The sequence below is a fragment of the Canis lupus genome, chromosome 2, assembly GCF_003254725.2.
Source record: "Canis lupus dingo isolate Sandy chromosome 2, ASM325472v2, whole genome shotgun sequence".
Lineage (NCBI taxonomy): Eukaryota > Metazoa > Chordata > Mammalia > Carnivora > Canidae > Canis > Canis lupus.
The window spans coordinates 44,296,450-44,311,599 of NC_064244.1; the positions used below are offsets into that span (position 1 = coordinate 44,296,450).

The following is a 15,150-nucleotide window of genomic DNA, read 5'->3' on the forward strand; positions in this document are numbered from 1 at the left end:
GTGGTTGCCTAAGCTGGGACTAATAATGTATTACATCTGTAAGGAGTTGTTTACAACGTTGAACATAGAGAATGACCCTCCCACCTAAAGCTGCCTTTGTCCTACAACAGCCCTAGAGAGTCTGTACAAAATGTGGTAGCCTTATTTTACAGATGAAGATAATGGAGCCTAAAGAATGCAGAATGACTTCCCCAAACCTACTTAGTATTAGAGCTATCTTTTCAACTGGTTGAATAAACTGCTAGGATTCTGAGTTGGAAGACAAGAGAAGAAGATTACCAACACCAGTGTCTTCTGACCTTAATTCATATTATGTCTAGATGAAATAAGCACAACTCTGGGCCATTTGAGTAGCAGAAAGGGTTATAAATGTAACGTGAATGCTTGGGTTGGAATAATAACCATTATTTCATATTTTCTTGCAAAGCAACAATCTTCAGGATTTAGGAAGGAAAGATACCCACAAGCAGCTGGGTATGTTGACTTTTATTACTGAGAGAGTCATAGAATGATGATCATATACTATTTTCATATAGGAAAAATTGCTAAGTCCCTCAGAATACATGAAAGAAATTTTGAAGCAATAAGAAGCTGACATGATGGATAAGTGTGGCTAATAGGACTATGGTAAAAGCATTGTGTCATAGTTTCATAGCTGCTTATTTTTGTCCTTGGTCATTTGTAAAATAATTTGCATCTCATAATTCATAGTATCTTAGATTCTTTGACATGTAGTAATTCATAAATCAACCAGCATGATTCTGATCCCCTCTAGCTGGTGATTGCACTTTGCCTAAAGCTACTTTATGGATGGTGGACATCATTGACAAGTCCACAGTAGTCAAACCAAAGCCAAACATTGGGGCATTTACACCTGTGATTCAAAAAATGAGATTAACCAACTTTGATGGCAAATTAATCTTCTGTACATCTCAGCAGAAATGCCCCAGACTGTAATTTTAATCAATTAAAAGAAAATGGTCTCCATTACCTATTTAAGCTTTCAAAGTAAAGGTTTTTAATAATTCCCTAGTAATTATTAAAAAAATAACATATCTTGGCAATTTAGGACATTGAGGAGGTCACATGAAACTAATTCTTAAGAACAATGGAAGAGGAATGGTTTTGATACAAACATGACTATATATATATATATTTTTTTACAGATTGCAAAGGAATGGGGAATATTGTGTTTGCAAAAATGTGTAACTTGTCACAGTAGCCTAAGACCTCATGGGCTATTAAATCGGAAATGGAGGACACCTGGATGGCTCAGTCAATTGAGCATCTGATTCTTGGATTTGGCTCTGGTCATGGTCTGGGGTCGTTAGAGTGAGTCCTACATCAGGCTCCATGCTCAGCGGGAGTCTGCTTGAAATTGTGCCTCCCTCTCCCTCTCCTCCTCCCCCCTAAAATAAATAAATCTTAAAAAAATAAATCAGAAATGAGATGCTCATACATGTTGAATAGAAGTAAGCTTTCCATCAACTTGGCTTAAGAGCACAAATAAACTGGCCAAGTTGTTTCTCCTTACCCTTCACAAAGGTATACCTAGTGAAGTTTATACAAACAGGATTGCAGAGGATGAGTTTGCCTAGGTCCACGGAATGCTAAATTTCTTCAAGCATTTGTCCCTTGTAAACTCAGAAAGCAATACACTTTATATGCTAGCCTCAACCTCTTCCTTACACAACAACACTCTTCTGTGACTCCCCTCTCACCTCTTTCTGATGATTTGATTTCTAGCTGTGCGCCAGGATAGCTTTGTCTGTTAACATATGGACTCTCTTCCTAGAGCCTTTCCAGGCATGGAAGGCTGGGCTTAATAAGGCCTATAGGAGTGGGGGATAATTGAAAAATAACCTGAGGAAATCCAATTAGATTTGAGTTCCTTTGAAAGAACCTTTGGAATTTCTTTATAAAACCATGTTAGCAGTTGAGATTTAAGGTGTCTTCATGTGTAGCATGCATTTTACACCGTAATTCACTAGAATGTATTATTTTTCATAGATCACACATAAAATGAGGTGAGAAAAATTAGAGCTTTGAATGTTTGCTTTTGTTTTCCCAATTTATGGATACATGCTGACTCTCGTTGCTAGAGGGATATATTATTAACTTAAGTATCAGAGAGGTCGTGGCTCCAGATTTTTCTGATAAAATATACCGTGCTTTGGACAGTTCACATGGGACATAGAGCATATTTCTCCAGCTATTTTAATCTCATTTGAAAACTAGTACTTGGTTCAGGGGAAAGCTCTGAAATAAAACACTATCTGCCTCACAGCTCTGCCCTTTCTTCTCAGAAGGAAGGGACTGTGATCACATTTCACTGAAAGATCTCCTGCTACAGTTTAAAGTTGTTTTCTTTTATTCTCTCTTGAAGCTGAGAACAGACTCACTATTTTCTATTTAATAATCTTGAAAGACTTGACAATTGCTAGTAGGAACATTTCTAAGCTTCTCTTTTTCTCATTTTACAAATCCCTTTATTTAAACTTTCATCCTGGTTTTTTAACATTTTAATATCCCACTCTTGACCACCCACTGAGTGATATGTCTTTCCCACCTATCTTAGATTGTTCTCAAATTTTAAAATGACCAATATAGAGGGAGGTTTAAAGAATGTGGCCTCCTTTCAACTTTTTTCTTTCCTTAAATAACAACAAATGCACAAGAATTTCACTTCTCAAACTTATAGTAAGTAGGATGGATACACATGTAAGAGCATGAGCTTGAGAACTATACTACCTGGGTTTCATTTTCTAATCTGGCATTCTATAGCTAACTGTTCTTGGGATGATTATTTAACCACTCTATGCTTCAGTTTTCTCAATGATAAAATAGGGATGATCAATATTTCTCTGATCCTCAGCATTAAATTAATGTAACCTATATGAAGTATTCAGGACTATACCTGCAAATATGAACTATTAAAATGCCATCTCAATTTCAAAATGAGAAGCTGGCTGTGTGCATCAGGATCTGTACTAGAAACTTATTTAGAATTCTATATATCCTGCTGATAGTAACTTAAACCACCAGCCCGTTTTATTGTAATTTTGATATGAACCTGGAATTTTTCTCTTAATACAGAGCATGTGAGTATATTAGTTCTTATGATCAATTTTTAAAAATTAACATCATCCGTGTATCTCCTAAGCCCTAATTGTCCTGGCTCTTTAAGTTGTTATTGTAAGAAAAGAAAACGATGCTTTTTTGTGGTGGGCTGTAAAGTGAGCAACCATCTTCAGTTTCTTAAAACTGAGGAATTTCTAGGAACATGGGGGTTTTACTGCAAAAACTAGGAATGTTGTGAGCAAACCAGGATGGCTGCCCACTCCAGCGATAGAGGTACTACATAAGTGTAGGTAAAAGAGACAAAGGAAAAAACAGTAGTAATATTAATATCCCAAATAAAAAAGAATTCTTAATACAATGCTACTATCCCCTGGATTTTTGACTCATGCAATTTCTGAGTATCTGAGAGGAGAAATTGCACTGAACTAATTAATTCTAAATGTCAGGCATTTGGGCTTCATTTTTTTTTGCTATTATCATCATGACTGGGACATACTCCTCCATTTTATGTCGTGCTCTCCTCTGATCAGTTTTTGCCTATTGTTTCTCTTTTAGGTCAACTCAGATCAAAACGTACTCTTGGGATAATGCCCAGGTTATCCTGGTTGGGAACAAATGTGACATGGAAGATGAGCGGGTGATCTCAACAGAGAGAGGCCAACATTTAGGAGAACAGCTTGGTAAGCAATAAACAAAAAAACAGAGCTTGGTCATTATTTGTAACACTCACAGTCACAGCTAATTGCTAGGATGGGCTTAATGAAAAGATTTTCAACGCTTTATTGGAAGCCAGTATATCCTTGGTAAGTAATAAGTAGATTTCCTCCCACTTTATGTGGCACTCTCAGGATCCAAGCATAATTACAAAAGCAAAAGAACCAGAATGTTGATCTAGTACCAGGTGTTGAAATTCTTATTTCTATAAGAAACAAAGGCTGAGCCTCGCCTGCTATCTCTTAGTTGTATATATATATATATATATATATATATATATATATATATATATACACACAACATTGTGCATTGAGTGAGCTTCTGATTATCATGTGTGATTGTTGTCAGGTTTCTACTAGAGGAGTTTAATGGCACAGAATGGGTCACATTATAGATCCTGGTTCTGGGGACATCACTTACAAGCCTTGTTGTTGCTGTTAATGTCTTTGGACTCAATGTCCTCATCTCTCAAGAATAAGTATCATGACCCATGCCTACTTTACCAAGTTTTTGTTGATAAAACCAACTGAGATTAAAAAACAGATATTAGAGAGCTTTAGAAGTCGCAATACCCTCTTAAAACACAAAACATTGTATCTTGAGAGAAAAATGCTGGAGTGAGCAGGGTAGAGTTTTGGTGCACAGGAGGGAATCATGATTGATTTATTAGTTTAAGGTATTTATACTGAGCACCTGTGATATGCCCTGTGCTGTGCCAGATATCATGGGGCGTACATAAATGTATGATTTACAGTTCCTGGGCTCAAATTGCTTTCAGTCAAGTGAGAAATCTAGAGATAGACATTAAAAAAAAAAAAAAGGCAGAAACAACAAGACAACACAAACAAGATAATTAGCTAGGAAGTGGATGCCAAGAGGAAAGCAATGGGGGGGGGGGGGCGGAGGAGGCAGACTGAGAGAGAGGTGCCAGGAGGTGTGGGAGCAGAGTGGGACAGGAGGTAGGCAAAGCTCGAAGCAGATGGGACATCTGGAGAGAAAATGGGTGGAATTGAGCACAACAGCTAGAAAGTGGTGAGTGATGAAAGGACAGAGTTCATGTGGGTTAAATGCCAAGATTAGACCAGAATGGACCCTAAAGGAAAACCCTAAAGGTTTTTTGAAAAACCACAGAGAGAAGAGGAAGCTTTATGAATAAAGGGCACTATGGAGCAAGGATATTGAGAGGAGAGTAGAAACATTGGAACCTAGTGTAGTTTTATGAAAGCAGAGAGGGGATTTGGAGAACAATTTAATGTGTAGAGCAAAAGCACTGGAATTCTTATTCCCGATCCTCTTCCTCCCTTCCCCCTCTCCCTCTCCTTCCTCCTTACGCAAGAGAAAACGTTGAGGTATTCTTAGCAGGGCAGACTCTGGCTCACCAGCCTTTTTGGCCAGTACCTACAGTAAGAAGTATGTTCAAGCTAGCAACCCAGTGCATGCATATGCACAGAGAGAAAATGAAACAGAAGTTTCACCAAGGGTATTTATCCTTCCTAGATGCAATTCGCTTTGATACTTGTCTGTCCTATTCTCTTTCCCCCTCTATCTTTTAATAGTGGTCTCACCCACTATCGATTTCAGGACCTAGTGATGGGCCTCAGCCTACAATTTGAAAGCATGATTATGAAAGGGTGCTGTGAGATCTGCCTGCTGGTACTAGGCAGCACAGATGGGAAAAGCGGAGACCCTCTCAATGGGTCACAGTTGGGTCGCTCTATCATGTGGTAATCTCATAAAAGAACAATGCACAGTCCATTCTGGGAGCTTGAACATCTTTTCACTAGATCAATGCACTCGTTAGACTAAGGGCTGTCTATCACCCGATGACCACAAGAACGCTTCCACCGAATGTTGGTGGAGTTGCCCATGAGAAAGTCACATAGCTGAAATCTGGTCTCTCTGTGATTGCTCTTGAGCCTTTAGCATTTCATTCACAGGGGCTGTCTCATTCTGTCACTTTAACAACATTTTTATTTAAAATTCTGAAAAACTTGGCAATCCCCCTTAATCCTCTGAGCACCTTAAGAAGTTAGGAATGGAGAAGAGTAGATCACCAAGAGAGAAAAGAAACCCAGTTGGCACAGTGGCTTCTTGAAACCATCTCTTCTTTCCCTGTATTTTCTTCACTAGTCAGGCTTACGCCACGTTGAGGGTGGGGGATCTGCTCCACAGATATAAATTGTCTCTCTCCATATAACCCTGAAAATTGTTTGGTTCAAATAAAAATGGATTGAAGGCAAGTACTGTTTAATGTCACCAGTACAAAAGAGCCAGGTAACTGCATAAACTCTTTTAAAAAATTATTTGGGTGTTCAGAAGAGCAGGTTATGGAAGGGAACATTAGAATGATGGGAATGCATGTAGAAGGTGACCTTTCTTAGAATTAAGCCTGTGACTGGCATCAACATGAACCCTTTTAACGCAATGCATAACTGTAGGAAAGTTCCTGAAATTGTGAGGTAGAAATGTGTTATGCGCCTGTGCAAGTGCTTCCATTGGTCTCTAATTGATTTTTTTTTTTGCTCTCTAATATAACCCAGCAGTTGTCATAGCAACCAACACTTGTGCATTCTTGGAGAGTCATTTACCTCCTTTAATGGGGTTTGTTCTTCTCATGACTGCACACACTTCTACAAATGATCATGAGAGATCATCTGCATGGAAATAACCCATTCTCGCAACCCAAATTTGATTTTGATTTTAAAGGTCTTTGCTTTATTTTTTTAAATTACAACTCCATTGTCCAAGAATTCCTTTACATAAAGAGGTTAGGCACTGTTTTTAAGTGTCATTTTCACATTTCGGTAAATGATTGAAAATCACTGTTCTATCTATCAGTCTGGTTACAATTAATTCTCCATTGTGGGTAGTTAAACCCATATAACATTTGCTTATCCTAGTACGGGTACTTGAAGGAACTGAATTGTAGCTGAGCTCTTTGAAATACCTGTATGACAGTCGCCCTTGTCAGTCCAGTGTAGTTCACCAAGCCTTTGCTAAGTGTTCACAACGTGTCAGCTGCTGGTAATAGCATCCCCTACCTTCCAGGAACAAACGTAGCACCTGAGATAGATGAAATAGACAAGCATTTTTCTGGCCTTCCCTTACTTCATTGTTTGTTCTATTTGGCCCTTTGGTTACACCCTCCTTGTAAACTTGGCCTTCTTGGCTTCCATCCCATGAGGCCCTCTGTTCTCCTCCTCTATCTCCAGCCGTACCTTCTCTTTGCTTGGAAGAGCCCTTGTCTTTCTGCTTCTTGCACCTTGGCTTTCTTTCCTGGACCCACCACTCTTCATTATCCCCCATCCACATCCATGGTTAGGACTGTTGGCACAGACCATGACAACCAAATCTTTTTATTATTTTTATTCCAATATAATTAATATACAGTGTTTTATTAGTTTTAAGTGTACAATGTAGTAATTCAACACTTCCATACATCACCTAGGCTCACCACGACAAGCGCATCCCTTAATGCCCATCACCTATATCATCCTCTCCCCAACCCCCACAACCTCCCCTCTGGTAACCATCAGTTTGGTCTCTACAGTCAAGGGTCTCTTTCTTGGCTTATCTCTCTTTTTTCCTTCACTCATTTGTTTTGTTTCTTAAATTCTACATATGAATGAAGTCATATGGTATTTTTTGTTCTCTGATATATTTCACTTAGCATTTATACTGTGTAGCTCCATCCATGTCATTGCAAATGACAAGATTTCATTCTTTTTTTGTGGCTGAATCATATTCCACTGTGGGTATGCACATGTATACATATATACTACATAGTGTATATATGTACATAAACCACATCTTTATCCATCTAGCAGTGGACATTTATAAATATTGCTATAAATGTAAGGGTGCATGTATCCCTTTAGAGTTTTTGTTTTTGGTTTTGGTTGGGGGTGATAAACACCTGATAGTGAAATTACTGGATGGTAGGGTAGTTCCAATTTAACTTTTTGGAACCTCCACACTTTTTCCACAGTAGCTGTGCCAGTTTGCATTCCCACCAAGAATGAAACCAAATCTTGTTCTCGCTGCTGCCCTCTCCCTGGAGCTGCATCCTCTCCCCACCCCGTATAGCTGTACATATTCTATACTTTTGTTTTAAAATGCTTCTTTAATCATCTGCAGCTAACTCGGCCAAGTTTCCTTTTCAAGTGCACATTCATCAACCCAACTCAAGCTTGCTGCATTAGAGTTTCTGAAGTTGAAGCCAAGGAATCTACAGTTTTAAGAAATACCCTCTTACACAATACTAATTTTAGAATGGTAGCTTAGATGGCGGCAAACATTTGGACAGGGTGGAGAACTGTCCCTGAAGCTGAACATTATCCTATAGTTGATATTATCCTTTCAATGCATGTTTTTAACATTTACTACAGATGCATGTACCTGTAACAATATAGAGGAATATCTTAGATTTCTAGTTTATCTAAACAGGTTTATAAGATGGCACATATATGTGCATATATGCACAATATTAAAACTTAAGCTTTAAAGGTAAAGCTGTTTAATATTACATGAGAAAAAATAGAAATCATTAAAGTTTTCCTAAAATAGAAGCTCATTCAAGTAGAAATAAGAACAAATAATTTTATGGAAGGGAAGGGATTTGTATTCCCTTGAAATTATAGATGAAAGAATATTTGAATTTTTTTATAAGCTTGGAAAGGACAGAAAATACAGAAATTCTGAAGTTTGCCAAAAATGTAGTCAGAGAAACAAAGCCTGCAGATAAAAAAAAATTGAGAAGTGATTTTTTTATAAATAATTTGTAAGAATCCATTTTTGAAATGTTTCTATTTGCATTAATATTTCTTCCTAAATCAAGTAATAGATACTTAGTCCCTAGTACTCTGCAGCCAAACAACTGTCAAGATATTCTATGTAATTATTACTAAATTCCAGACCCATCTTTCCCCCTGGTCCAGCACAGAGACCCCATGAGGACTTGTGACATCTGTAAAATATGTTAACACTTGGCCACTTTTCCAATCTGTAAAATTTGCCTCTGATTTCACCAATGTAATGACTTACTTTGTTTTGATTGTCCATCTGACAAATATTTATTAAACACCCACAGTGACATCAAGAAGTCATAAAATATGTATCTTTTCTGTTGTGAAGCTTAACATGTGGTCTGTATATCAGAAATATAATGAACTATCATGAATATATAAATTAAACACCTGGAAAACAAGTGCAAATCATCAAAACAAGTGCAATTTGAAGAGTGGAGGAGGGGCATGGAGTTGTATGAGTAGATAGTTGCTCCTGTTTTAAGAATATGAGGACTGGGGATTCCTGGGTGGCGCAGCGGTTTGGCGCCTGCCTTTGGCCCAGGGCGCGATCCTGGAGACCCGGGATCGAGTCCCACATCGGGCTCCCGGTGCATGGAGCCTGCTTCTCCCTCTGCCTGTGTCTCCGCCTCTCTCTCTCTCTCTCTCTCTCTCTCTCTCTGTGACTATCATAAATAAGTAAAAAATTAAAAAAAAAAAGAATATGAGGACTGACAAAATTGTCTATACTCTGAAGCATACTGTTCCAATAAAGACTGGCTTAACCAAACCCTTTGAGAGTTTTGGTTGGAATAATCTGTTGAAGTAGAAAGAGGTAAATTAAAGACAAATAAATGGAGGATACTCCTTCACATCACAAAGACAAAAGGAACTGACTGTCTCTAAGTGTAGGCAGGATATATCATTATTTCATAAAAGGTCTAGATAAATCAAAGGTAGACCCACCATGGCTGAAAGAGTTTGGACTCCCTGTGAACATTTCTATCTCATTAAGGATAAGTGCACATTGACCATACTGGGCACATTTGGGCACATTGACCATACTGCCTCATATGCCTTGATATCACTGGTAGAGACAAGCTAACTGAGGTGAATGGACCATCATTATAACTCATCCAAGAAAGTCTCCCTCCTTGGATTTTAGTGAAAATGCTTTGGATTCCTGCTTGAGCCTGCATGAACCCAGGGTTGCCTAACTTGAGAATTCTGATTCTTGGATTCTCTAATCCGCTCTGCTCCTATGAATCTTTTAGGGTCAACCACCCTTGTCTTTCACTACCAACCCAGGGAAGAGAAAGAAAGGCAATAGCAGTAATACAAAGCATGTTGTCATGAGAACCATGCACTTTTGGATCCATGTGGTCTAACCTTAAGCAGCCAGATTGTTTTCATATGTTTTTTTGTTGAAGATAATTATAATAGTAGCATCATACCTTCCCTGACTTCTGTGCTCACTCTTGAGTCATTATATCCTTAGTACAACCATGAAGCACAGAATAGGTCTTCAGTGAATTTAGTTTTCTATTTTATAGTTCAGGAGGAAATAAGGTCCCATATAATAGTAAGCCTATTCAAACTCTGGTCTTGGATGCCACAGTCTTCCAGTGATCTACAGACTTCCAGTGGAAGACGCTATAAAATGACGACATCATTGTTAAGGATAAATTCTCTTAAATGCAATCTCACCCAAATATGTGATTTCCCCTTTCAACAAATGTCCATCTTTCTGGAGTCTCCTCCAACGTTAGTTTATCAGTTTATTAAAACTAGAAAATTCTTTAGCCATTTTGTGCTTTACAACCTCTGGAAATTCTTGATGCCTTACTCTGTAGACCTTAAAAATGACAATGAAATAGCACTAAACTATATACCAATTTCTTAGTACCTTTAGAACACCAGTTTACAGGGTTCCTGGTGGTGCAGTCAGTTAAGTGTCTGACTCTTGGTTTCGGCTCAAGTCATGATCTCAGGGTTTCAGCTCAGGTCATGAGATCCAGCCCAAGGTGCTCTGTGTTCCGCATGGAGTGCTCAAGTGTCTTTCTCTCTTCCTCTGCCCCTCCCCTGCCCTGCTCCCTCTCATTATCTCTCTAAAACAAATCATAAAAATATTTACAGAATCTGTAATCAAAACCACTTATGTTCCCTTCTAAGTAATGAAAAATCAACGTATTTTAAGTCTGCTATTGTCTTAATTGATGTACTGAGAGAGCCACATCAGAGTGCTCTGAGACCAGAAATAAGAAAGATGAATTAACTCAGAAGTTACATATGGGCTTCAGAACACTGATAGGGTCTCCCTTCATTCTCAGAAAAATCAAATCAGGCAAGACCAAAGCAAAAAGAGGGAAATACATCTAGAAGGAAGATTGGATCTGAAGTAGTTCTGAAAAAGATCTCAGTGCTCAAGCCATATCCAGGCCAATTAATTGAAATCTCATGAATGGGATCCAAAGTATTTTTTTAAATTGCTTTTGTTACAGAAATAATTGACATATAACATCATATTAGTTTCAGGGGTACCCATAATGATTTTATATTTATATATATATATTGCAGAACAATCACCACAATAATTTTAGTTAACCTCTGTTAACATACATAGAAATTATTTTCTTGTGTTGAGAACTTTTAAGATCCACCCTCAAAGCAACTTTTAAATAAAAATACAGTTCATTAACTAAATCATCATACTATACATTAGATTTCCATTACTGATTTATTTTGTTCCTGGGAATTTGTGCATTTTGTCCCTCTCCACCGTTTTGTCCACCCATCACTCTCGACCTTTGGTAACCATCAATCTTGTTCTCTGCATCTGTGGTGCTTCAATGATTCTTAACTTTTTTTTTTTTAATTGAAGTATGGCTGACATGTAGTACTACATTAGTTTCATGTATACAACATAGTGATTCCACAATTACATACACTATAATATGCTCCCCGTGATAAGTGTAGTTACTGTCTGTCATCATTATGTCATCATATGAAGCTATTAGAATATTATTGATTATATTCCCTATGCTGTACTTCTTATTCCATCACCAATTTATCTTATAACTGGAGTTTTGTACTTTGTAATCCCCTTTACCTGTTTCACCTCTCCCCATTCCCCCGGCTCTGACAACCACCAGTTTGTTCTCTGTATTTATGAGTCTGTTTCTCTTTTGTTGCTGTTGCTTATTTTTTATGTTCCACATATAAGTGAAATCCTATCTTTCTCTGACAATACCCTCTGGGTCCAACCATATCATCATAAATGGCAAGATGTCTTTTTTTTCATGGCTGAGTAATAATAATTCATGGTGTATATATACCACATGGTCTTTATCCATTCATCTATCAGTGGGCACTTACGTTGCTTTCGTATCTTGGCTTATAAAAATAATGCTGCAATACACACAGCAGTGCATATCTTTTCAAATTAGTGTTTTTGTTTTCTTGGGATAAATACCCAGAAATGGAATTGTGGATCACACAGTACTTTTTTAGTTTTTTGAGAAACCTCATTACCCTTTCTGTAAGGGCCCCACCAATTTACATTCCCACCAACAGTGCACTAAGATACCCTTTTCTCCCTGTCCTAGCCAACACCTGTTATTTCTTGTCCTTTTTTTTCATACTAGCTATTCTGCTGGCTGTAAAGTCATATGTCAGTGTGGTTTTGATTTGCATTTCTCTGAAGATTAGGGATGTGCATCTTTTCATGTATCTGTTGGCCATCCAAATGTCTTCTTTGGAAAAGACTTCTAGATGTGAGTTAAATTAAATGGGTGCCCCTCAGGCTGATCCTTCAAGTTTAGCAAATGAGCCTTTTGACATAAAGTCTGGGTGTCTCTCAATTGACTGTCTCTGCATTTGGCCTTGGGGTTTTAAGTCTGTGTGCTAGCCCTTTAAGAGATTTTTCTCAGTTTACCACAATTTGTGAGTGTCATGAATGCAAGCCCCATTCATTTTCAAAGTTAGATATTTGGGGGGAACTTGTCTCTTAGGAGGAGTTCATAAAATTTTGACATGCTATGTGGGGTTTAAATGCTTTGATCCGCAACCAAAAGCTTTGGGCTTTGGGTTCCTTACTCATTGTAGATGGTTCAGCCAGGACTGAAGTTTATAGCAAGATGGTATCCCAGTCTCTCCTACCCACTTCTATGCAGCCATTCTCGTGTTCACCCAATGGGTAGGAGTTTCTCAGCCACTTTTTAGATTTTTTTCCCCAGAAGATTCTTCCATATGTAGGATGTGTTGCAGATGTGTTGTGTCTGTAGGAGGTGAGTTCAATTTTCTCCTACGTCACCATTTTGAACCAAAACCCAACTGTATTTTTTTTAAGTCTCAGATTATTCCAACATATAGTCATGATTGAGAACCACTGATATACAGTAAAAACAGAAAGAAAAACAAACAAAAAACCCTAAGAGGCAGATTACTAAAGAGCCAGCAGAGTGAAGTTGTACTATGTGATGCTTTTCATAGTTGGGAACCATGCTACTGTACCTCAGGGACCTGGTCTACAAAGTTGGCTTCCTACTGACCACCTTATAAACTACCCTAATCTGGCCCCCTGTGGCCACTAGTTACAATTACAACATTTCAAAGAAAGCCTTTGGTGGTCAGAAGAGTAGTATGAGGTTACAGAACAGTACATAATTAGTGGGTTCGGTAAGAATTTGGCTAAGTATCCTTGGAACTGCATGTCATTGAGTTAAAAATAAATGTGCCATAGATTCTCATCCCAAACTGCAACCACGAGGCCACCTTAAGAATTCATTTCTTCAGGGTGACAGGAGCTAAATACTTTGCTGAGTAATTTGGGAATTCATTGCAGGTTTTTATTAATTCACTTATCCAGTCATTCACTATTATTGAACACCACCCATTGGCCAGGCACTGAGCCAAACAACATTATGACCAAACTTCTGCCCCTGCCCCCGCCCTTTCCCCAAGCTTTCTTTCATATTCTAGTCTAGTGAGGGACACATAAAAAAAGGCTTTTAAATTAAAGTCCATATATATTGCCATAATAGAGATGTGGACTCAGTGTTAGAAGAGTTTATAAGATAAATATCCCCTCTCTGAAGACTATAGGAATGGTTGGTTGTTGGCTTTTATAATGTATTATTCCAATAGTACAATGTAACTTATAAATATTTGTATATTGAATACCATCAAATCTTGCTTTTGTTTTGCCTTTTTTTTATTGAAATAGTTTTGAACTATAACATTGTGTAAATGTAAGGTATACAAGTTTCCTATGTTTATATTAAATTATTATAATTTGAATGTGATTGTAGTGATAATTAACACCTCTAGCACTGTATAATTAGTCTTTTTAATAGTTGGGATGATGAAGTTGTAGTGCCTTATCAAGTTGGATGACTATGGTATAATATTGTTACCTATACTTGCTGTGCTGTGCCTTACATTTCAGGGTCTTATTTACTACCTCTTGTAAGACTGTACCCTTCAACATCTTTCCTGTGCCCTAATCCCCCTTCCCTGGTAACCACCATTTTATTGTGTTTTTACAAGTTTGGCTTTTTAGAATTCCACATTTAAATGATAGCATAGAGCACTTAAATTTGTCTAACTTGCCTTGCCTAGCATAATATGTGCAGGGCGCATCCTTGTTGTTACAAATGGCAAAATATCCTTCTTTCTCATGGCTGAATAATATCCGTTGTGTGTGTGTGTGTGTGTGCGCGCGCGCATGCCACAACTTGCATACCCGTTCATCCCGTTCATCATAGGTGGATATTGTTTCTATATCTTGGCAATTGTGCATAATGCTGTAATAAACATGGAAGTGCATATATTTCTTCAAAATTCTGTTTTCATTTCCTTTGGGCATATAGCCAGAAGGAGAGTTGCTGGATCGTATGGCAGATCTATTCTTTTTTTGGAAACTTAGTATTTTTCATAGTGGTGGGACCAGTTTACATTCCTAACAACAGTGTATGAGGGTTTCCTTTTTTCCACATCCTTGTTCTCTCTTATCGTCTTGACCGTAACCATTGTAACAGGTGTTGGCGTCTCTTTCATATACCTTCTGGCCATTTGAGTGACTTCTTTGGATAAGTGTCCATTTAGTTCTTCTGCCCATTTCTTAATCAGATTATTTTTTTATTGTGAGTTGTTGGGATTCTTTATATATTTTAGATATCAGCTCTCTATCTGATAGATGGTTTGGAAAATACTTCTTTCCTGTAGGGTGCCTTTTCATTTTTTAAATTGTTTCTTTTGCTGTGCAAAAGCTTTTAAGTTTTATGTACTCCCATTTGTCGAATTTTGGTTTTGTTGATTGTGCTTTGGGTGTCATATGCAAAAAAAAAAAAATCATTGTCTAGACTAATGTCAAGACATTTCTTTCCTATGTTTTCTTCTAGGAGTTTTATAGTAGCAGGTATAGTTTAAGCTTTTGATCATTTTAATTTTTATGAGTGGTCTAAGATAGGTATCCAAATCTGTTGAAGAGACCACCCCTTCTCCACTGGGTGCTCTTGGCTACCTCATTGAATATTAGTTGACCGTGTAACCAGTAATTTATTCTTGGCTC

The 15,150-nt window shown here is 37.8% G+C and overlaps 1 protein-coding gene across 2 annotated transcripts in view; it reads left to right on the forward strand.

Annotated features, from left to right (window-relative positions):
* Positions 1-15,150, forward strand: part of RAB3C (RAB3C, member RAS oncogene family) — a 272,838-nt gene that overhangs the window by 216,339 nt on the left and 41,349 nt on the right. For both annotated transcript variants that reach the window (XM_025447524.3, XM_025447523.3), the window contains exon 4: positions 3,637-3,761. In XM_025447524.3, coding sequence (XP_025303309.1) covers positions 3,637-3,761 — 125 coding nt within the window. The remainder of the gene's footprint in view (positions 1-3,636; positions 3,762-15,150) is intronic.